The 22,755-nt window shown below is 40.7% G+C and overlaps 1 protein-coding gene across 4 annotated transcripts in view; it reads left to right on the forward strand.

Moving 5' to 3' along the window:
• Positions 1-22,755, forward strand: part of GALNT13 (polypeptide N-acetylgalactosaminyltransferase 13) — a 149,597-nt gene that overhangs the window by 116,674 nt on the left and 10,168 nt on the right. For 3 of the 4 annotated variants that reach the window (XM_057415707.1, XM_057415709.1, XM_057415708.1), the window contains exons 10-11: positions 7,461-7,600; positions 11,465-11,563. In XM_057415707.1, the coding sequence (XP_057271690.1) occupies positions 7,461-7,600; positions 11,465-11,563 (239 nt within the window). Of the gene's footprint in view, positions 1-7,460; positions 7,601-11,464; positions 11,564-12,638; positions 12,870-22,755 lie in introns of those variants that run through there. The other variant, XM_057415710.1, reaches the window with a different exon arrangement.

The following is a 22,755-nucleotide window of genomic DNA, read 5'->3' on the forward strand; positions in this document are numbered from 1 at the left end:
GGTTTACCCAGCAGATGATGTGCAATCCTCCTTTCAAGTGTAATTATATAATTAGGTTGATAATGACTGTATCAATTTAGGAAGCAAGAGCTCTTGATAAAACATTTTCCCTCTTCCCTTACCTATTTTGCATTTTAGTGCTAGAGGACTGCCAGAGCTGCAAGCCCACTGAGTCAAAAATAAGTTCATTTAACCCGTGATGTTATGATCCTGCAATGAAATCATATGTGGCCATCCTTGGGCGCCTGCGTGACAGCTGAGCTCTGTGCTGGTTCAGTTAGAAAAGCACTCACCCAGAATGAGGATTTTTCCGCAGGAGCAAAGCGCTGCGCTGTGAATTGGGCTGCTCCCATAGCCTGCGATGAGTAGGAATAAAAAAAAAAGTAGGGATAAAAAAAAAGGAAAAAGCGGGGGGGGGGGGGTGGGGGAGGGGGAGGGCAGAGAGGGATTAGGAAAAAGAAAAGGAAAAAGCAGGGGGGAAGAAAGCAAGTACAAAATTTAATACAACTTTTTCAGCATCATAGTTCCCAAAGGGATTGGGAACTCTGCTCAACCAGCTGTAGGGCTGAATGCATCATAGATGAGGGTAGAAGTTTCTCATGGTTACTCAGTCTCAGGCTATGTGTTAATTCTGCCCTTGACAAATATGAGTGCATTCATGTAGGTACTCTTAAGTGCCAGAAATGTTGAGTCTGTATGTATAGGAAACTGCTTGGACAGACCTTTACTGTGGTACCTCTAGGAGGAGAATCAGTGCAGCAGCTGCTGAGCTACAGCTTCCTGAATCCAAAAAACACCTTTCTTCTATAGCTTCTCTGCTTATATTTAAGACACTAGTATTGAAAACATGAATCATATTGATAGCCCTTGCTTACTGAGCTTCTGTGATTGAGAAAAAAAAAAACAACCAACCAAAAACAACAACAAAAAAATTGACTAAAAGCAATTGTGCTGCAAGATACTTATCTTTATAGTGTTAGTCACTGTTCCTTTTCAATTAAAAATTATATGTGTCTGTATATACACACAGATTTTCCTCACAGGTAGGTGAGGAGGTGTCAGATGAAGAGCCATGCTAAAACTGGGTGTGATTTCCGAGGCTGCCTGCCTGTGCTCTGCAGAGGGGATGCTACAGCACTGCCAGGAGAGGGGATGTAAGGATGGACAGGGCTGGCTTGTGGTTAAGTCTGGAGAGGTCATGTTGTTCCCATCCCTACTCCTCCTGCGTGATCCAGGTGGATTCTTGTGGGTCCCTCAGTCTTTGGTTGGCTGGTCAGGTTCACCCAGCTCATGTAATTAATTAAATGTAACAATCTGAAAACTAATAATGCTCTTCAAACACCACTTGATGGCTAGGAGTGACCAAAAATACTGAGTAATGTGGAAAAGGAACAAAAGTGAATAGTTGAATGAATTACTTATCTGAAAGCATTTGCCCTGATCCCATTTCTGGTTGGTATTACTCTACTGAAATTTATTTTTATCATTCAAGAAGGAGCAGCCGCTTAGGAGGCTGCTGCAGTGGGTGCTGGAACAGCTTTGTTCTGCAGGGGCTCACATTTCCTTGTATAATACTTGGCTATCATTCATAGACTCATAGAATAACAGGTTGGAAGGGACCTCAAGGATAATCTGGTGCAACCTTTCCTGTCAAAGGATGACCTAGACTAGATGTCCCAGCACCCTTTCTAGCCAGATCTTCAAAGTGTCCAGCTTTGGGGACTCAACCACTTCCCTGGGGAGATTATTCCAATGGCTGATTGTTCTCATGGAGAAAAGTTTTCCTCTTGTATCTAGTTGGAATGTGCCCAGAAGTAACTTGTACCCATTATCCCTTGTCTTCTGTATGTGACTCCTTGTAAACAGGGAGTCTCTGTCTTCTTTATAGCCACCCTTTGAATACTGGAACATGGTGATAAGGCCTTCCCTGAGCCTTCTTTTTCTGTAGCCTGAGGAAGCTCCATGTCTCAGCCCTTCCTTGCACTGCTTCCCACTCCTTGGGTCATCAGACTCTGATTTTTAAGAAGAGATTACTCCCGCTTTCCATCGCAGATATCCATCTCCAGTGTACCAGCCTCTTTGCATAGTAGTTTTGTGACAGAAGGCGGTGAAGTGCCATGGATGCTTTCCCACAGGGAATGTTTGTAGAAAGAAAGGTCAGGACTTACTGAATGCTCTGTTATTAAAAGCAGCAACTGCTTGAGAATTAATAATGTTTGACTTAGTTTCTTGGATTGTCTAGCTTGATTTAATTCAAATGTACTTATGAGAGGAGGTGCAAGAATTTGGGTGTTCCTTTCTTGTAGCTCTTCCAAAGGTCTTCACTTGTTAATACAGCCCTAACCTAAAGCTGTGGTTATAAAGAAGCTTAAAACCTGGCCTCTTAGATGCGATCCCTCTTTTTATTTTTTAGAAAAAAAAGAAAGATGACATCTGTAGATCAACAAATCCGTAAGTGCTCCTGTGTAATTACCATACATGAATCAAGAGAGATCAAATTCCTGTTTTATCTTTTATAGCACTGATATTTGCAAAGATCTTTTTATTAAATTTGTAATAAAATGGAACATCATAAAGAGTGGATTGGCAGATCATTGCCAACCAACCAGAACCGCCTTAGATTACTTTTTCCTAATGGTGTCACCTGTGGGCCATGTTACAAATCTCTGATGATTTAATGTAGCTTTTCAGCTGATATGGAAGAGTAGAAAGAAAACCGATATTACTTTACCTGTAATGTAAATGGAATAAGAAAAATAATACCCTCATGCATACCGTAACCAATATTGAAATAGTGGGTAATACACACAGGGTAATATTTGAATACCCTGAGGAGAGAGGCTGGCTTTGATTCTATCTATAAAATTTCTGAGTTGGGAAACAATCCTGTTCTGAAGAGGCATATGGATGTTCAAAATGAGACTTATTTAAGATACCAACAAAATAGAGATTGGCTGACCTACTTGTTTAGTCTTAATGCACTGAACGTCAATAGAAACCCAATGTTTCAATTTGAAAACAGCATGAATGTAATGGTCTTTTATGAAGGTATTTAGTAATTTCTCCAGCTACAAAAATACGTTGTTTTACATGCTCACTCTTACAACTGAAATCATCAGCTCTAGCTTTGTTACAGCCCCAAAAGCACGTTTCACTCCTGTTACTCTTGCATGTTAGTAAAAAAGGACAAAATTTACCAGGAAGACTTACTTTTCTTTTCTTTTTTCCTGTCGAAATTCTTCTAGTACCTCAATTTTACTATTTACTCTTTGCTGCTGGGTGGTCAAAGCTAAAGTCAGAGGTTTCTTTTCAACTCTGCCTCTCTTAAAAGCTTTCCTAAGATATGGTCCAGAGAAACATCTTAATGAAGGATTCATTTTATCCACATTAATGTTCCCATTGATACCTGTTTCAGTAAACTGATATTTTTTGCTTTAGTGTCTGGACAAAATTGGCAATGTAAGAGTTAATTATCCTCTGTCTTTCTAAAATATGTGTGTATAAGTATCATACAGTGCTAGCATGTTTATAGGGTAAAACAACATTTAAAGTCTTAATCTTTTGACATAGAATAAGCTTTAAAAGTGCAACACAATGTCATGCAACAGTTTATTTGGAGAAATATTGTTACTATTGACTCACTTTCTGGAATGATTTTTTTTTTTTTTTTATGTTAGAAATTGTAAGCAGGTTTTCTCCAAGCTTATATAGCTGAAGTTTTCCCATGAGAAGTTCAGAATCTTCATTCCATACTGTATTTTATGTTAGAAATCCACTACCTATATTAATCTTAAATTGCTCACGAGTGGATACAAGAACTCCTCAGAAAGAGTGGGGAAGGTGGTGATTTTGGGTGTTGCTTTTGTTTTTTTAGTTAGCACATTTTTTTATTTATTTTACTTATTAATGAGTTATGTGTATTGTTTGGCAATATAAATAAGACATGTCAAGAAATTAATGTTTTGAGTAATTAGAAAATACATGTGTTACGAATTAGACTGTCTGCTTTTGATAAAGGCAGAACATGAAAATCCTTTGATTTTAGAAGTGTAGAGCTTTACATGTTAAATTTCCTGGCTTGTATTGTAACACTGCAGGATCTGCCTATGCTCAGCCCTTGTCTGTGAGGGATGGAGCTTTTCTCTCATGCCACAAATTGCTGGCAGCCACCCTCTCGCTCCTTGGATGCAAGGCAACACAGTGTGCTGGAGAGAAGCATCCTCCCCAGCACCAGTTGAATCATATTAATACAGCAACTAGTATTCCAAAATTGTTGGCAAGTGTTCTCATTGGTTCTCTGTCATGCGTGCCAAACCAGGCACCCAAGTGTTGCAGACTCATTTTTAATTTAGCTCGTTGCCGTCTTCAATCCTGTGGAACATAATAATTTTGAGTACTGCTTTGGTGGTGAAAAAGCAAAACTCAAACTAAACTATCTCCATCTCTGGAGGTTTCCCGTGGCCTCCAACTTGGTTCTTAGATTTCTCATTTAAAGGGAGCACCTTGGATAATGAGCTGGCTTCTGAGCAAAGTGATACAGGCTTCCAGGGCTAATGGGCAGATGTGCATAGCCTGGCTTCTCTGGTCACACTGCCCCCTCTTTGAATATACTAGAATATCTCTTCAATGACACACACACACTTTTGTTTTAGGCTTTTCAAGGCAGCAGAAGATAGCAAAAGCCTAATTTGGATTATTTTTTCAAAGTGGTATTCTTACATAAAGTTAATTATTCTCAGTTCTACAACTCCTAGTCCATTCCAGGGTTGTGTTTTCTTTGTTTGGTTTCTATTTGTTTGTTTTTAATCTTTGTCACCATGAATTGTTGTCTTGTTCTGCAGAAATGGTACATTTTGCCAATTTTGAAACTATGCCCTTGTATGCTTATTCGCAGGTCATGCACGTTAGAAAAAAGTGCAGCTGCAATGCAATGCTACAACCATTTAATTTGTTCTACTTGGAGCACATCTACTGCTCTGCTAGAACAATCTGCTTCTCTCTCCTGCGATGTTTTTAATCCATCCTTTTGCACATTACACTTCCTGTAGCTTCTTATGAGATTTCTGTATTCTTTTTCACCTAGGGACATTTTACTTATGTTTTCTTGTTTAACTGTAAGCAGCCTTATTAGTTATTAATTATTTTTAGATTTCCTCTGAGTCCCATCGATTCCTTAACAAGTAGTGACAATACATAAGTATTGATTCATAATAGCTTGGTTTTAAGTTGAGCAGAAGGGAGTGTAAAGATTTAATGAAGAACCTTACAAATGAGGACCTTGCTTGAAGATGAAGCAGGAGGGTGCTGGCATTGCCACATGTAACTTGAACGACTGCAACAAAATGAGCCAGTCCAGTTTGTGCAAGATGAGAACTATGTATAATAGAGCCTTGGGAAAGGAGAACCTGTCAGGGTTTTAGCAGGGAGTATTGTCAACATGTGTTAAGAGCCTGTGGGGAGAAAAGGAAAGGACAGCTTGGATTAAAGGGGTTGTGTCAGTGCCTCGGTGACCTTGGGTACAGTGACCATGGTTTCTGCATCTGATGTGTGGTTCCAGGACCTAAAAAGCCTCAAAATAAACCTGCGTGAGCATGCCACACCCACCAAAGACTACCCCTATCTGCAGCTGTGTTTTATGAAAGCTGGAGTTTATTTAATGACAGAAAACTCAAGATGAAGTTGAATCAGATTAAATGGAAAAAACATTTATTCCTTTTTCTAATCCAGCAATTTCAGGGCTGAACCAAGCGCAGAAATAAAAATCCCTGTGAGAACTGTAAAGCAAAATTGAAACAAGGTGTTTGGTTGATCCACAGGGTATTTTTATTGAGAGACAGTGGTTTTGATTTTGTTCGTAACTCAAATATCAAACTGCGTGCAGACGGTGGGGGTAGGCCGTGCTGTTTGCCATCTCAGAATATAACTGTGCTAATATCCTTTTTCCTCATGTTCAGCTTCATCAGATCCCCACAGTACAAAGCAGTATGAAACAGATATTGCTTTTCTGCTAGCACTTCCAGTGCCTTCCCATGAGGAAGATTAGCTTAATTATAGATAAGGATTGAGTAGCACAAATAATAGCAGTAGTGCACGTCTTTTTTACCAGAAGAGGCAGTAATTGCAGACCCTTGCCTGTTAAAGCTTACCTGAAAAACATTTTTTTTTTATTTTTTTGTTTTTATAAAGAGTCTCTTTTCTGATAGCAGAAATGTTTTCACACAGATTAAACAGATAGCTTTGAAGTCAGGCAGGTGTTCATGGTCTTCCACCACTGGTACATAGAATCACAGAATCAACTAGGTTGGAAAAGACCTGTAAGATCATTAAGTCCAACCATTACTCCAGGACTGCCAAGACCACCATTAAACCATATCACTGAGAGTCTCATCTATAGAAGTGGGGGATTTCTAACTGATTTCTCCTCTTATTGCTGATAATTCTGTTGGTTTTTTTCTCATCATGACCTGTACTTCTGATTTGTGGCCCATGCACCACTCCTGATGGGCAGCAGGATGCTGCTGGCTCAGGTCTCATATATAGGCTTGCAGTAGGAATGGCCCCACCAGACAAGGCAACAATTTAACTGTGACATCTCTCTTGAGGAGAACCATGCCACCAGTGCCCTGCCTGTGATAGGGGCTCTGGGTGCAGCTATTCTAAATGTATACTTTCACCATTAAAAATTTATCTTTTAAATCGAGTAGTATATTGGAAAAGAGAGGTTTGCAACTAATATTTTGAAATAAATAAGCAGCACTGGCTGCTCTCTGCAGAAACCTGCCACTTTGTTCCCCCTTCCCTGCCTTATTACAGGAGACATTTAATTTTATAATACTGTTGATGATAGCTATGCTGTGAGTTGTACTGTGGGCTGAGCCGGAGGCCTGTGGGACCTTGTAGGGCATAGGAGGGAAGGAGCAGCAGGGTTCCTCAAATAGAGATTGTATCCTTGCAGCTGAAATCACCCAAGGGCTGATCTAGATTACACAGTAAAATAGCCATGCCTCACACAAGTTCTTTCTCCCAGCAGAGTGCTGGAAAACACCAGCAAGATGCGTTGGAAAAAATGGTTTGTAAAAATATAAATGGATTTCTTTATTTTAGAATATGAAGAAATCAAGGAGTTCAGGGGTCCTGCCTTTCCAGATTGATAAAATAATCTGGAAAGAAAAAAAAAATAATATTCTGGGGTTGGAACTAGGTGATCTTTAAGATCACTTCCAACCCAAACATTCTATGATTCAATTTGCAAAATTGAAATTGCAAAAATTAATCATTTAATGCTTGTAAAGATCTATGGTGTGGCAACTGCATATGCATTCACTTACTGCTGCACAATAATTCCAGCAAGTGGGTATTGATAAAAAGGAAGTCATGACAATGGGAGAAGAATCTGCGATGCATGCTCTGCATCTTTACAAAACCTGTGCTTTGATCATCTATTCTCTTAACAATTCCAGGTGTTGTTAAGGTGGATTATGGTGATGTATCCATCAGGAAAGCACTGAGAGAAAATCTGAAGTGTAAACCCTTCTCGTGGTACTTGGAAAACATTTATCCTGATTCCCAGATTCCACGGCGCTATTACTCGCTTGGTGAGGTATGAACCATTTTCTTTGGTTACACTAAAACAGTAAGTACCCAACACAAGGGGGGAACTGCTGAGAGATGAGTTGGTTTGGAGGAAAGGAGTGAAGTGCTTGTGTGCAGTCCCTGCATCTAACTTATCTTTACTTCTGAGAAGGTTGCATCTCCTCTAAATCTTTCGTAGGAGGGCATTGCTATTCTGAATGTATACTTTCACCATTAAAAATTTATCTTTTAAATTGAGTAGTATATTGGAAAAGAGAGATTTGCAACTAATATTTTGAAATAAATAAGTAGTATGCAGTAGTCGAAGGAAACTTTCCATCATTACTGATCACTTACACGTACAGTAGAAAAAGCTTTGGGTTTTTTTGCTTTTTTTCTTCTAAAAGAAATGTGTTTGCTAATTGACACTGAGTTTTCCAGCAGGGCTGCCTGGAGCTGGGTATCACAGGCATTCTGAATAATCTGCCAGTTCTAGTACCACCCAAAGCTAGAATCTTTTTCAGATTCAGGTAGTTCACTGTTAAAAATATTCTATGGAGTTGTAACTACACTGACTTTTAAAAGCTCTTGAATGGCTTGATTTAAAGATCGCCACGGATGAAAAAGCAGTCAAATGATCAAATTTTACTTTTTTACATCCAGGAAAGTAGCTTATTACTTAAACTTGCAGTTGTAGTGCCGAATAAAAGCCACAGTAGGGTTTCCAGTTTAACTATGACAAGAAAAAGTGAAACATAGTGTTTACAGCAAGGAAGGAGCTCATCTAACAAGTGTCAAATAATAAGGTTTTGTATGATATTGTCAGACTGCAAAATGAAAGTATGAGAAAGTAATAAAATAGTTATTAAAACACCTTATTTTTACCAACAAGGCCTCAGTTTCTATGGAAACAGCAGTTCAAGCAGGATCTAAAAATTAAAACTCACACTTGACTATTGTAGCTGCTGACTGCCAATTGAGCAGTAAAGTGGATTTTTAGACCTGAAGCTCAGGTACCATCATCAGCAGTAATGGACAATTTCTAAAACATCAGGAGTGCATTTCTCAGTCATTTTCCCCTCTTTCAGCAGATATGTAATCTCAGGTGGGGCAAACTGGCTTGCCTGTGCAACTGGCATCATTAGTCCACAAACGGTCCGTAATGTGCCCAGGGGCTATGTGAGATGCATCATGGGAGGCGGTGGCTAGTCAGGAGAGGAAGACACTTCTCTGTGGCTCAAAAAATGATGAAAGAGAAAGAAAAGAGAATATGAAGCTCAGCAGCCTGCAGGTGGGAGCGTGGGTTTGCTGGCTGTTAAGAATCAGGCTCAGTAATAAATCTGAGAAAATTATTCTTTAGTATAGTGCAATCTAAATGTAAGGAGCATTCAACACTGGGCCTCCAAATAGAGTGTGTGAATGCATATTTTGTTCTTTTCTAATATAAACAGTGACGAAAAGCGTGAATCATTTCAACACATTTGGGATAAACATCCTTGCTTATGACCTCCTGCAAGATAGTGCAGGTGTGACTTCAAATCAGACAATGTTCACACATGGCTCAGTTGCACTGCCCAACCTGTTAGAAATAATAGTGTTGGTTTACATTTTAATTTGGATTTTATTTGGCTGTTGCACAACTAATTGATATATGCCTGTTGCTTTTATAAATGAAATGCACAATTTGTGAGATTTCTAAAGTGTGGTGTTATACAGAACTGAAATTCTTAAGTAGTTTCTGAAGCACATTAATTGCATGCTTAACAGGTTGATCCTAAAGGTTGCCAAGCCCTTATTTGCAACTAAATTTTCTATTCAGTTAGAACATAACTTATATACAGGGACTGTATTAGTTTTGAATTTCCTAGATGGATAATATACCTCGGAATGAGAATAAAATGTGCAAAATGTGGTGAATACTGAATGTTCTTTTTTACATTTCAATTGTGCAGCATTGAATACAAAGTAAACATGAGACAAGAATTATTTTGTAAACCTGAGACATAATAATCATAGCTGAGTTTTCAAGGCAGTATTTATTTTATTCCCAGCTTTAATGAATCAAGGGTTTGCCAGAAAAGAAAACTGCCGTTCTTGTGATATGCTTGAAATTATTTCTACTAAAAAAGGTTATTTGAGAAAAAACCCTGGGATTATCATACGAGGTAATTGATAGGGTACAGGTTGGTGATCTGCAGTTTCTTTGGTAATCTGCAGAGTAGTAGCATGTGGTGGAGGAGAAGAGAGGAGGAAGGTTTGCCCATGAGCTGGCTTATCACTTCTGCTGCTGGCAGTGCTGCAGCTGATTCCTGGCATGTACATGCCAGAAAGACACACATACGTAGCCGCATGTAGGGCGAGGATACATGTCTCTAAAGAGGGGCCATTTGTTTTAAAAGCAGTGGTGAAAACCAGCGGTGTGGTTATCAGCTGGTGCCTGAGGTCTGAACCCCTGGGTGGATGAGCCAGCTGCACATGCCAACAGCCCTTCTCCTAATTTTGGCAGCTCTTGGAGGATTGAGCAATTAAGATCATGAGCCTCCAAGAGGTTACACACCAGCACAAGGTAGTGCCACTCCTTTCTGTGTTATTAACAGCCTTAGAGCAGGTTAAGAAGTGACCAAGTGAGCTTTGCTGAGCTGCTCTGCCCCATCGTCGTTAATCAGATTTCACTCTCATTTTCCTTGGCAAGCCCAGTCTGGTGGCATTAGTTTAGTGCTGACAGCTGGGCCTGCTGAGCCTCTGTCCTGGGTGCAGCTGTAGCATGGAGCATCACAGATGACTGAGAGTTGTACTAAGTGCCACTGAAAACTCTCAAAATACAGGGCTTCCTGACAGTTTTACGGGTGGAGTGCGGTACCCTGAGGTGTGTTTTTGCTTTGCACACATTTGTAAGAAAATCAGCCTGTGCTGTTGAGAGTGAGGAGAAGCCAGGGAAGCTGTGTTTGTAAAGCTCTGCTGACAGGTGCATGAGGAGGGTTAAGAAAAATAATATTAAATGCACATGTGTTACAGACTTAAAGCACACACCATCGTGGAGGCTGCAAGGTTGGAGAGCTTCAGGGAGATTGTGGTATCTCCTGCTTCTCTCCTACAAAGCTGGAATTGGTTGATTGCTTTTATACCCAGCCATTTTCCTGGATAAACACATATTCTAAAAATAAGATTTAGAGCAGCGATGCTCTGGTATTTACCCTGCTGCTCCTCATTGCTTCTTGCTCTGATGTTTTTTGGTTGCAATTGCATGAGCTGAGCATCACTGGAAGGAGCTCGTGCACTGCATCACAGGCAACCTGCTTGTAATGCTGCCTTCCTCCCAGCTGCATCAGAACAACTGGTGTGGAAATGCTCTGTTTAACCAGAGATGTTCACTAGGTGTGTTTGTTCTTTCTGAGAATGAATAGATTCATTTATTTAAAAACTTCTAAAAAGCATGCAATTAGTCACAAACCTTTCCAATGGCCTCTGCTCTGAATGAATCAGATGTCCACTGCTGTTCATACTCAGTTTTTCTCTCTCACAAGAGTCAGCCCTCCTAGAAGGAAATAAAAGTGTGTATTGCGGGCAAGGACATGATAGTTTTGTGTTGTTTAGAAGTAAAAGCATATTATATTTGTTAAAAAAACAATGCAAGGCACTGGATGAGATTTGCCTAGGATGCTGTTCATACTTACACTTAATATGTAATTTAAAATCTCATTCTATTCTTTGTAATTATTTTCTTTTTCTTTTGGGAGTGTGACATATTTACAGATTGCGAGTTAAAATGTATTTGTATAGTCAAGTGCATGGATAATGGACTTCCTTCTACAGCACCGTGATCTTTTCTGCACAAATGTGACATTTGCAGGCATTTTTTTTCAAGGAACGCTTAATCTCTTTCTTTCTCCAGATCAGGAATGTTGAAACCAACCAGTGTTTAGACAACATGGGCCGCAAGGAAAATGAAAAAGTGGGCATTTTCAACTGCCACGGCATGGGAGGAAATCAGGTAAAATTAAGAAAAAAATAAAAAGCAGTGTTATTTGTGGCAGCATTTCCTCCTGGGGACCCTCTGGTTTTGCCCCCTGATGAAATGGGAATCCGTCAGGAATCTACAGTTAATGCACCTCAAATGTGGGCATGTTGGGTCACTATAAGAAAAGCTAGCAGCAATTAGCAATCATATTAAGGAAAGTCCCAGAATGTTTGAGATTTAGAAATTAAGAGTTTTAGGAGTACTTGGCCATTTTTTCAAGTAATAGCTGCATATTTTGAGAACATATCACTGCATAACAGTAGGTCCAGTGGAGTATCCACGTGAATATATTGAATATATTCCTGCTGTTTAGAGTGTGGAGAAATGCATTTGAAGTTTCAGATGCTAACATTAGAAGATTTGATCATGAATTTTAATCTGTTTATGGCATTGCGGGGGGGGGGGGGGGATCTTTTTTAAGATGAAATGGATGAGAATATACGTGACTTATGGCTGAATTCATCTGTTTCTAAAATGCGTATGTGAAAAATAAATGTAGTGCATTCATGCAAGCTGAGGTTTTGTCATTAGTGGAAATTCGAATAGTGGGGGCGTGGAGTATTTCACTTGTGTCTTGTGTATGTTTGAAAGGGAGTGAAGAGGTAAATGGAAGTCATGTAGCTCATTGTACTGCTGATGACTGTACCTGTTCTCCTTATAAATAACAGTAAACTTTGCATATTCTACGCCTTGGATTCAAATTAGCAGGGGTGATTCATTTGGGTTTAGTTGAGTTTTGCAATGTAAACTTGTAGTTAGGGGACTTTTACCCAGGGAGGCTGTAGTGTGCAGCATCAAGACAGGAAGCCTGCGGCACTGAGCAATGCATGGCTGCTGACCACTCTTTTTTGCTTTTCCTTCAGAAAACCCTTCTCTTCTTCTTCCCCTTAGTTCTGACAGCTTTCTCAAATTAAAGACTCCAGCTCCTATCATTCAGCTTCTGATACATCCCAGAGCAGAGGGCTGTTCTTGCCTTCACACACTGCAGTTTTAAAAGCCATAGAGGTCCCTCAGCAGGACCTTATATTTGTGCTGGCATCTCTTCCAGGAAGGTCTTTTGACCATGTACCCATTGGATAATGCTTGATGAGGGTGGCATTTTGTAGTGCCACATCTGCTAAAAAGAGATGAGAGGAGGCAGGACTTTAGACCGAGCTCGCATATTTCTTCTAGAGTTAAGGTTGTCCATGATATTTATCCCAAACATTACTGTCTTTCTAAATTTGACTTAGGAGACGGAAGCGTTAGCATTTTAATCAGACTGCATATGATCAAGGTTGAAGATTCTCTTTATGCCTTGGGTGTTTGGCATGTTTCCCTTTCTTTCTGCACATTGGTAGGAAAACCCTTCTCTGTCTGTTGAAAGAGAAGGGAAAAGCTTAGATGACCGTTAGGTCTCCAAACCTCAGTTCCTCCTAAGTATCAGGTTTGAAGTTAGGACTGTAAAGATAAAGATAGATGGATTGTGAGTGTGTGTATGGGCTATTTATCCTATAGAAACCCTAATTACTGACAAATACAAACATTCTTTCTGAGCTTTCTAAAGCCAGTATATTTCATATATAAAGAAATTTTGGCTCCAGTCTGCTTTATACATCTCATATCAGCCAGAAACCACAGATGAATCTGTGGTGTGCACTTGCAGGGTGAAGAGGCTCTTCTTCTCTGTATTTGCATGAGCAAAGAGCAGTATGTGTCATCTGGTGGACATCTTGCTAGGAAAACCTGACCAACATACAGAATGTTATTCATCCTTTAGTGTTCATACACAACTCCCATTAAAAGTTATCTTTATTAAATTCTCTTCTAATGAGAAATTAGAACTGAGAGAAGGCATGTAAATGCTGGGGGCGGGGAAATGGGGAGGCTGTGCTGTTACAGAAATAGGTGAAGAACAAAACTACTAAATGAAAATGAAGCGAGAATAATACCTTGCTCATTAGAGTCGAGTGCGATGCATGGGTGCGATCTGCCTTGAGGCAGGGCTAAATATCTCACAGCTAACAAAGTGTTTTAAAGATCTGAGGATTGTTTTAAAGGACTTAAGGATAATGAGATTGTAAAAATACTAATTTCTTTTAAGAATTAAGAAAAATGAAATACTTTAACAGAGTCCCTTCATGTGAAAATTGTTTTCAGAGTATAAAACTGTGGAGGATTTGCTGCTATGTTGGTATGGGCATTTCAGATTATCCTTATTTAGTTATTAATGATGTTTGAAATAAAAAGCAATCTTAGAACTGTTTTCTTCGCTTTATATGGAGGGGGAAAATGCAAAGCCTGTCCTTGGATCAGGTACAGTGGGGATATGGCTCTAGGGGCTAGAATACCACGTCTGTGCATCTCCTGAGGTGTGGGCAGCATGTGAACTTGCTTCAAGAACGATCTTTTTCAGAAGGAAGGTACCTGATTAAAGAAAGCAGTGACTACATCCAGATCATGGGAAAACAGCTACTATATTCAGCCTCAGACAGAGGGGACTGACCCATCAATCTCATGCCTTTTTTCCCCACAGCTGACTTGAGGTTTTGTAGCATTTTAAAGGAAATCTGTTCCTTTCTATGGCCTGGTAGAGGGTGACACAGTCATCTGTTTTCCCTGCCTACAGTCATCCTGAGGGGTATACCTCAAGGGCTTTCATTGTGTTACCATAGGAATGTCATCTGTTACTGTGATTATTGGGAGTGTCTTCACAGCAGTAATCAAATTGTGTGATCTCACACAGGCAAGAGAGGGATATTATTAAAAAGAATGGCTGGGGAATTGTACAGGTTCACAATTGCACCGCAGGTCAGCAGCTGCTCTCCTCCTGGCTGCCCGCACAACAGGTTCTGTTTAGCACCTTGTGCCTTTTCTCCTCTTGGGAGCTTCAGTTGTCCTAGAGATGAACCTGCTTTTTTGTCAGAAAAAAATATCACCAGGAAAGTAACAAGGACCCTTTCTTGTGCTGTGCAAATCCCTGAAAAGGGTCCTGCGGGGCTCCCTGCTCAGCTGGTGTGTCCTACAGTCCTGGTGTCTGTGCTATCACATGCTGCCACCTGCTTCTCCATTTTGTTGCATTGTGCCCAAGGGAGCAGCCATGAAACGTCTGGAGGGGTAAAGCATTTTTTTATCAGTATGTGAGTCAGCTCCATTGTCAGAGTGTGTGTCCTGTGTGTCCTCAGCAAAGCTAACTGGAAGCCTTAGAGTAACAAAATCAAGAGCTGAAAAGGGCTGCCTTTCTTTCTGAGATGCTTCACAGAATCACAGAATGTCTGGTTTGGAAAGGACCTTAAAGGTCATCCAGTTCCAACCCCCCTGCCACAGGCAGGGACACCTTCCACTAGACCAGGTTACTCCAAGCCTAGTTCAACCTGGCCTTGAATACTGCCAGGGATGGGGCAGCCACAGCTTCTCTGGGCAGCCTCTGCCAGGGCCTCACCACCCTCACAGGGAAGAGCTTCTTCCTGATATCTAAATCTAAATGCTTTCTTTGTCAATTTAAATCCATTACCTCTTGTCCTGTCTTTACTTGCCCTTGTAAAAAGTCCCTCTTCAGCTCTCTTGTGGCCCCTTTAAGCACTGGAAGCTGCTCTGAGGTCTCCCCAGAGCTGCCTTCTTCTCCAAGCTGAACAAGCCCGGCTCTCTCAGCCTGTCTCAGAGGTGCTCCAGCCCTTGAGGCATCTTTGTGGCTCTCCTCTGGACTTATGCCAACAGCCCCATTTCCTTAATCTGGGGGCCCCAGAGTGGGATGCTCTGCAGGATGCTCTGGATTTATCCTCTGGATAAGTATTGTGGTGTTTTTTCCATACTGATAAGAACAGTGAGGTATAAGCACTAGTGTGGCTGTGACCATGTGACAATTTCTCAGCATCCTGCACGGCAACAGCAGCTCTGCAGCTCCTGCTCAGTGTTCCAGTGGGCACTTGGAATTCCAAGCAAACGTGCTAATCTGGGGAATTTTTGTAGTTTTACAGCCTGTATTGGTTTGCTGAGCATAGAGGGCTGAGCTGGCAAGTGGAAGAAACATGCTTCATGTAAAACCTTCCCCCAGGTGGCATGGGGCTCTGGTCCTCAATTACCAGGTGCCTAGGTTGTCGGCATCTTGTGCACATGGCAGCTCTGCATGGGAGAAGGATTTTTTGGAAGGAACATTGTTTTCCCAACAGGATGAGGAGTGTTTTGTCAAGATTCATTTTAAATGAATGTACAGTTGCGTCAGCTGGGATTTTTCTGGGTATGAGCTTACCCGGGGCAGGGGGAGATCGGAACGAACGTGTTGTTCTATATGTTTAAGTAAATGTGCAAGGGGAACATGACTTCCTTCTGGCAACGTTTTATACAGAAGGTTCAGACTCAGTACTCACTGGCAGCTCAGAAAGCCAGCACACACAATAAGGCTTGTTAGAGGGTTGTTTTTTCCCCAGTTAGCTCCAAATAATGGGTCTTTCAGAAACTGTTCTATTTCATAGTTCCAATTTTTTCCTATTCACAGTAAACGCATATGTCTTCAAATGCCTTTTTGAATAGGAGCACTTTCTGTGTAGCAGTATATAGAAAAATAATTTATAAACTCTCAGTCTGTAAGGATTTATTGGTATGCTGTGATAATTTGCTTACTGCTGGGAATGGATGGGAATATGAGGTGTCTGACTCATGAGATGCTTCTGTAATGGAAGGCCGTTACTAAGTCATCTAAAAGCATTTTATGTACAAAACTGAATAGAACAAAGCCTTTAGTTTAGTGACAATTAGACATTTATCCATGCAAATGATGCAAGTTCCACACAGAAAGAGGAGTTGCACAGTAGTTGTGCAGCTGATCCCAGCCCAGTAATCTCCTTGGAGAGCTCACTGGGTGAGGAAACACAGCACCCGTTGCAGACTATAAGTTTAGTACTGCAATTTTACTAATTGTAGTACCTTAGGTAAATACTAGGTTTTGTAACAGGTTATCCAAAACTTAGCCCTTCTTTGCTCTTTCTGCCTGTTTCACCTTTACGATCTCCTGTTTTCCTTGACTTGGCTTTCTCTGCAGCTTTTCATCTAAACAGACCCATTATGAATGAAACTAGTTATTGCTTATATTTTCTTAGTCCACTTTGCTGCTATATGATTCTCATTGTAGGCTTTGCATCATTGTTATGGACTGAGGGGATAAACCTTTTGGGGTGGGAACTGTCTTAATATTCTGGATTTGCTCAGGAGGTAGCACAATGGAGCCCGCAGTGATCTTCAGCACTGTTATGATAACTGTGATTAATGGGGAACAAAGGAGCCATGTCTGCATGTTAAATAGCAGTATCTTTCATTTAGCAGATGTAGAAGTAGAATAATGTCTTCTTTTTAGAGACCATGGAAAAATGGAATTGCTGCTTCTTTACACTGTCAGAAATAGTCACCAGGGAATGCAGGAAGGCAGGCACTGGATGTGTAACATTCACAGTAAGGAAGTCTGGGTGGATAAAATGCAGAATCTGAGTGTTTGACTGGTACCTGCTAACATGTGTGAATTTGGCACGGCATTGTGAGACCCTGGAAGCAACAACAGCTTTGTGTTGCAGATGTGTATATAACCATCATTTATGAAGTGACAGCTATCTGAAAAAATAATTAATCCTTCCCCAAACTAACACAGACACCACCACCCCCCCCACCCCCCCAAAAAACACGAGGCCAAAACAAAACACGCACACAAAACCCTCCACAATCCCTATCTGTGGAGAAAAAACAAACATTTTTTTTCATTTTCTGTTCAAAATGCTGAATGCACCTAGAAGCCTTATAGAATAACACCGGTTTTGAGAAGGACAAAGGATTCTGTTGGTGGAGCACAAAGGTTTGAGTAGTGAGAAGGTGTGCTTGCTGTCAGCAAAAGGGGTGATGCCAGCATATTTCCCAGTGTCGTTTTCTGAACATGATAAAACCAAGTTCCTAAACAACCCTTGGAAACCTTGCTAAACACCAGTGTTTCCTGCAGATTCCCACAGTTGGTACTGTACATCTTCCCAGTAGATGCTGCCAACCAGGTTTTTCCTCTTCCTCTCTCCCTTTTCTTTCTCTTCTCTTTTCTCTTCCTCTTTTGTTTTCACTGAAGTCCCGTTTCTGCCCTTTCTCTCCTTTCCCTTCCATTTTCTTTTCTTATATTTTATTTTTATTATGCTTACCATTTAGTATAGTTCCGACTACTGACTTCGGTCTGTGATAGCTGGTGGTAATTACAGTGTTCCTCTGGATTACGGTGAATCACTCTAAATTATAATGTTTTTCTCCTTGGGGCTGAGCACCAGGGTAAGGGAATTCTTGGCAGTGGTGGTTAGAGGTTGAGGCAATGGCAGAACAAGTTTCATATGAACTTCCCAAAATGCAAAAGTCAGCTCTGGCTCGGCAGCACCTCTGCTGTTCAGTGATGACTGTGGGATGGGGTGAGTTGAGTTCATGGCATTAATGATTTTGGCATAACCTCTTTCTTAAAAATAAATCCGATCCCTGCTTCCAGAATGGCTGCAGGGAAACCCCTGAGCTCTTCAGGGGCTTGGAACTGGGCATGTCTTACAGGTTACCCAGTAAACTGAAGGTTAACCCTTGACTGGAGTTAATATCCGCCTGGTGGGTTTGTTTGGTTTTAGGTTAAAAATCTTCTTTCAGGGCAAAAAAGGAAGCTGTTAGAGTAGTGAAAACTAAAACCTGTTCTATAAATTATCTGGAACTAAAGCAGAGCTGGATACATCCAACCCCAAAGGCTCTGGATGAAGGACTGCATCTTTGAAGGACTCTTACAGATACTGCTGATCTCTATCCATTCCTGTCAATGGCTGAAGGCTGCAGGAGCTTTGGCAGAAGTGAGGAAAGCATATGTGCATTTCTTTCTTTTCATATGATTAGATCGCATACTGCACAAGTAGGAATGAAAATCAGATACTTTTTTAAAATTCTACTCCTAAAGAGCTGTTCTTTGTATAGTGGTGTACTGGAACTGGGCGTTTTTTCCTGCAAAGAGTTAGTGTGGTGATTCTCTGATACAGAATAGACTTGCCTGTCAAACACCAGTCTTCCAAAAAGTCCTCTTTGATGAAGACACAGAAACTGCCTGCTGGAGCTGTGGTGTGCCTTTCCCACATGGCTGTTCTGCATTTGTTGTGGGGCCAAAACACTGAAGATATAGTTATCAGCTAATCAATTTACTGGAAGAAGTTCTTCACTGCAAGGGTGCTGAGGGCCTGGCACAGGTTGCCCACAGAAGCTGTGGCTGCCCTATCCCTGGCAGTGTTCAAGGCCAGGTTGGACGGGGCTTTGGGGAACCTGGTCTAGTGGAAGGTGTCCCTGCCTGTGGCAGTGGAGTGGAACTAGATAAGCTTTAAGGTCCCTTCCAGCTCAAATCATTCTATGATTTTATGATTCTGTGATTCATAAAATAAGTTACAGTCCAGGAAAAAGATAAAATAAATTGGTGTTGGTGGGTCTGTAAGCCATAGAGAATACCTTGTGTCTGTGAATGTGCTGATGTTCCCCTGAAGCTTCTCACTTAGTGTTAGACTTCAGGTTTTGCCACCAGCCAGGCGATTAACTTGGTGTGTTGCCCAGGTCATGGGGAGCCAGGCTGTGCTCCCCACTGCTGTTCACTCGGGAGGTCCATGAACCAGCCCAAAATGTGGGTGCTTATGGCACCAGAAGACTGGACTCCTGCTCAGAAAGTCCTTTCCTGTCTTGCACGGAATGTGTAGTGTGAAATATACTATTAGCTATAAAATGCAACGTGTTCCTCACTATTTTTAAATGACATCAATATAATTATATCTATAATTAATGTGGATGGTAGCAAAATGCTAGCCTGATAATTTTACATCATCTTAATTAGCATTAATTTTTCTTTCTTTAGATGGTGTGTTTTTCAAACGCTTCTTCTGTAATTGTCAATTAGACATCAGACATCAGACGTCATAAACGTCAGACATCACTTTTTCAAAAGATATAATGGAACAGGGTATTGAAATTATTGAACATGAGAGGAAAAAGAAATATGCAAATCGAAATATATTTCAAAATATAAGTATTTGCTTTTTATAAAACACAGAAGAAAACATCTCTCTGAGGCTGAAAACATGTCTCTGAGGATAGAAGAAAATGGCTGATGCAAATGCTTAGTGTCGAAAAACACAAATAGGTTGAAAATTTGTTAGAAGTTGCTTCAGAATAAATAGTAATAGATAAATCTCCTAATAATGAGCACAGAAAAAGTTTAAATAGCTGTACAATATCTTCATTGAGTGATATTTTTGAAGCCAAACTGATACTTTGAGTGAGACATACGTTGTGCTACACATTATACCAGTGATTTTCAGATTATTAGATTATTTGGCCATGTTTCTTGTTCCAGATAGAGCATGAATAGTTGAATAATTTGTTTGTAAATCCCTCAGATTTCAGTTTAGTCCAGAACATAGGCTGCTCTTGTAGCTCTCTCGAAGAAACTTCACAACTGATCCTGATTTTTTTCTTTTTTTTTTTGACCTTATGTACTTCTCTGAACTTGACCTGATGTGCTAATAACAGCTCATCTGATGATGGATGTGGTTTTGAACACCCTGATCTAGTTGAAGATGTCCCTGCTCATTGCAGGGGGGTTGGACTGGATGACCTTTGAAGGTTCATTCCAACCCAGACTATTCCATGATTCTATGTTAATGTGTCAGACCTCTACAGACCAAACCAGTAATCAGCCTTCTAAGTGTAGACTTTTTTCATCAGTGTTTGGGTTTTACTTACTAGGGACAAGTAGCATCTTACTGTAAAAAAAGTAAAAATAGATAAATTGGAAAACCCACAGATTCAGGGTACAGAGTGGAACTTGGGAAGTGTTTGTGTGACAGCTTGTATGAATTGAAAGTTTGAAAAATCTGCCTCTACTGCCATGGATTTAACCTACTCCAGTAGCTGTGAATGCTTTAGTCCTTGCTGAGATTTGCCAGAGATGGGCACAGTTAGAGCTGCTTTTCAAAATTACCCCCGTATCTGTTCCTTGGTCAGCCCTCAGCGTACATTCCCTTCTCTAAATACTTCCAGAATGTAACTGGATGAGCTAGTGCATATGCAGAATTTCCAGCACCTTGGCTGAGGTTATATAGGTTTTTAAAGGCTCTGGGACTTGCTTTTGCGCACAGAAAAGTGGGGAAGGGAAACAGAAAATGTCCATGTGAAGAAAAGGTGGCATTTTTTGAGGTGGTATGGTCTCATTTCACTCCCTTCCAAAAGGCTGGTATGCTTTGGAGTGTGATAGCTGCAGAACAGTGGCAGGTTGGTATTTCAAAGTCTTTCTTTCCACTGGAGAAAAAGTCCAAGTATTGGCCAATGGCCAAGGTTTTTTTAAGGCAAAGCAATACATTGAGACCCTCAGATTTGATCTCAGCGATTTAACACTGGATGAGTAAATGCAACAAGCAGCTGGTGCTTTGCTGACATTTGGATCCCAGATTTTCACCCATGCAAGGGGTTGGTGAGTGTGGAATAAGAAAATGGAAAGACGACTGATCCTGGGAGCTCTTGCTCTCTCCCTTGTGGCTTTGATTTGGACCTACCTGCTCCACTGCCACCTTGGCATGCTACTTTCAAATTCCATGGAAGGTTTATCTGAACCTCCAACTTCCAAACCCTTGCCTTTATTCTCAGCATATAGGTTTAAAAATAACATGGGGAGAATTTCCTTTAGTAGCACACCACTGCCAAGCATCGTATTTCTAAGTGATGAGGTATCTCCCGCCCTCTGCTTAATTCACTGAAAAAGTTCCATTTGCTGCTTGATTTGAGTCTTATTCCTTGAGTACAATTCAGTGTTTCTCTGGAAGTCTTGATGGATAGACATCCCCTGGGGCACTGTGTTATTTGTGGTTCAGATCTTGGCCCTGGCTCTTTGAATTGTACTGTAGTCCTTTTACAAGAGGTATAGGTTGTATAGGAACTCTGAAAGCACCAAGTATGGTATGTGTATGTTCACAAGCTGTAGTTGTCTGTGCTTTTATTTATATGGCTCTGTTAATTTAAGCATTGCCACCTAAGTGAGTATTTTGTATATTTTTGACAGCAAAAGACAATTTCTCCATTGCAGTTATATAGATATAGATTTTTTACCAATCAAAACCCGAATAGGACATAATAATTCTATCACTTGCCATGGTCTTGACATTATTTTATTAGCTGCAGCCTTTCTCCCATGTCCCATTTCCACCCCAGTGGTACTGCAGCCCCATGGCTCTAACAGCAGAGCAGATGCTCTTTGTAATTGAATGGTGGGTGCTGGTGGCTCTGCTCTCTGGTCTCCTTCATTTATTATGAAAATAATTCACTTTTTTCTAAGAAAAGGAAAGCACAAAGCAATGCAGACCAAAGGTCATGCAGTTTCCTAAGGTCATTCAAGAGCTTTTATGGTAGGGCCAGCAACATTATGAAGTACGCAAACAGTGGTTTAGGAGCAGGGAGATGATTCCTTTGTGTAATTTTATGTAAATACTTGCATTTCTCTACCAGCTTCCTTCATTTCCTCCCCCTTCCTCTGTGGTTTCTACATTTTCATCCCTCTCTAGGCAGCATACTTTGCTGCTTGTGTTATTCACAAGGAGCATGCAGGAGAGCTGGCTGGAGACCCCGCAGTGGATTAGACTTAGCATGGAAGTTCAGTCAATATTCTTTAGCACTCCTTCAGATTCCAAACCCACCCACAAAATGTTGAGATCTGGTTGAGCATTCTTCCACATCAGCCAGATGGATCCTTGCTCCAGGACCTTGATGATGCTGCCCCAAGAGCTCAGCCGGAACTGCATCCATATGGATCTTTAACAGTATTGGTACATAAACTTAAGGTTGATAGTAGGAGGAAGAATTACTTTAGAAAGATTGGAATCTTCCAGTGATGGGCTTGATTTATCCATCATTAAGATCTATGAAATTTCTCCTGAAGATACTGATCACAATTACATACTTAAATAGTATTCCCAGGAGGTAAAATTGAGTGCATGCTGGGGTGATTCCTGGGCTTGGTCCCATAAAATTGTTTTTCCTCAACACAGTATTCCTTCTCTTACGTACAGCAGACACTCATTAGTGGAGAAACTTGCATGAAACTTGTGAAATCCAAGGCACCACTTCAGTGTTTGGAGAAGAAAGTAGTTCTGCTCCACTGGAGTGATCAGCAG

This window comes from Pezoporus wallicus, unplaced genomic scaffold (assembly GCF_028554395.1).
Source record: "Pezoporus wallicus isolate ANWC-B61680 ecotype Strahan unplaced genomic scaffold, APGP_CSIRO_Pwel_v1 contig_736, whole genome shotgun sequence".
Taxonomy (NCBI): domain Eukaryota; kingdom Metazoa; phylum Chordata; class Aves; order Psittaciformes; family Psittacidae; genus Pezoporus; species Pezoporus wallicus.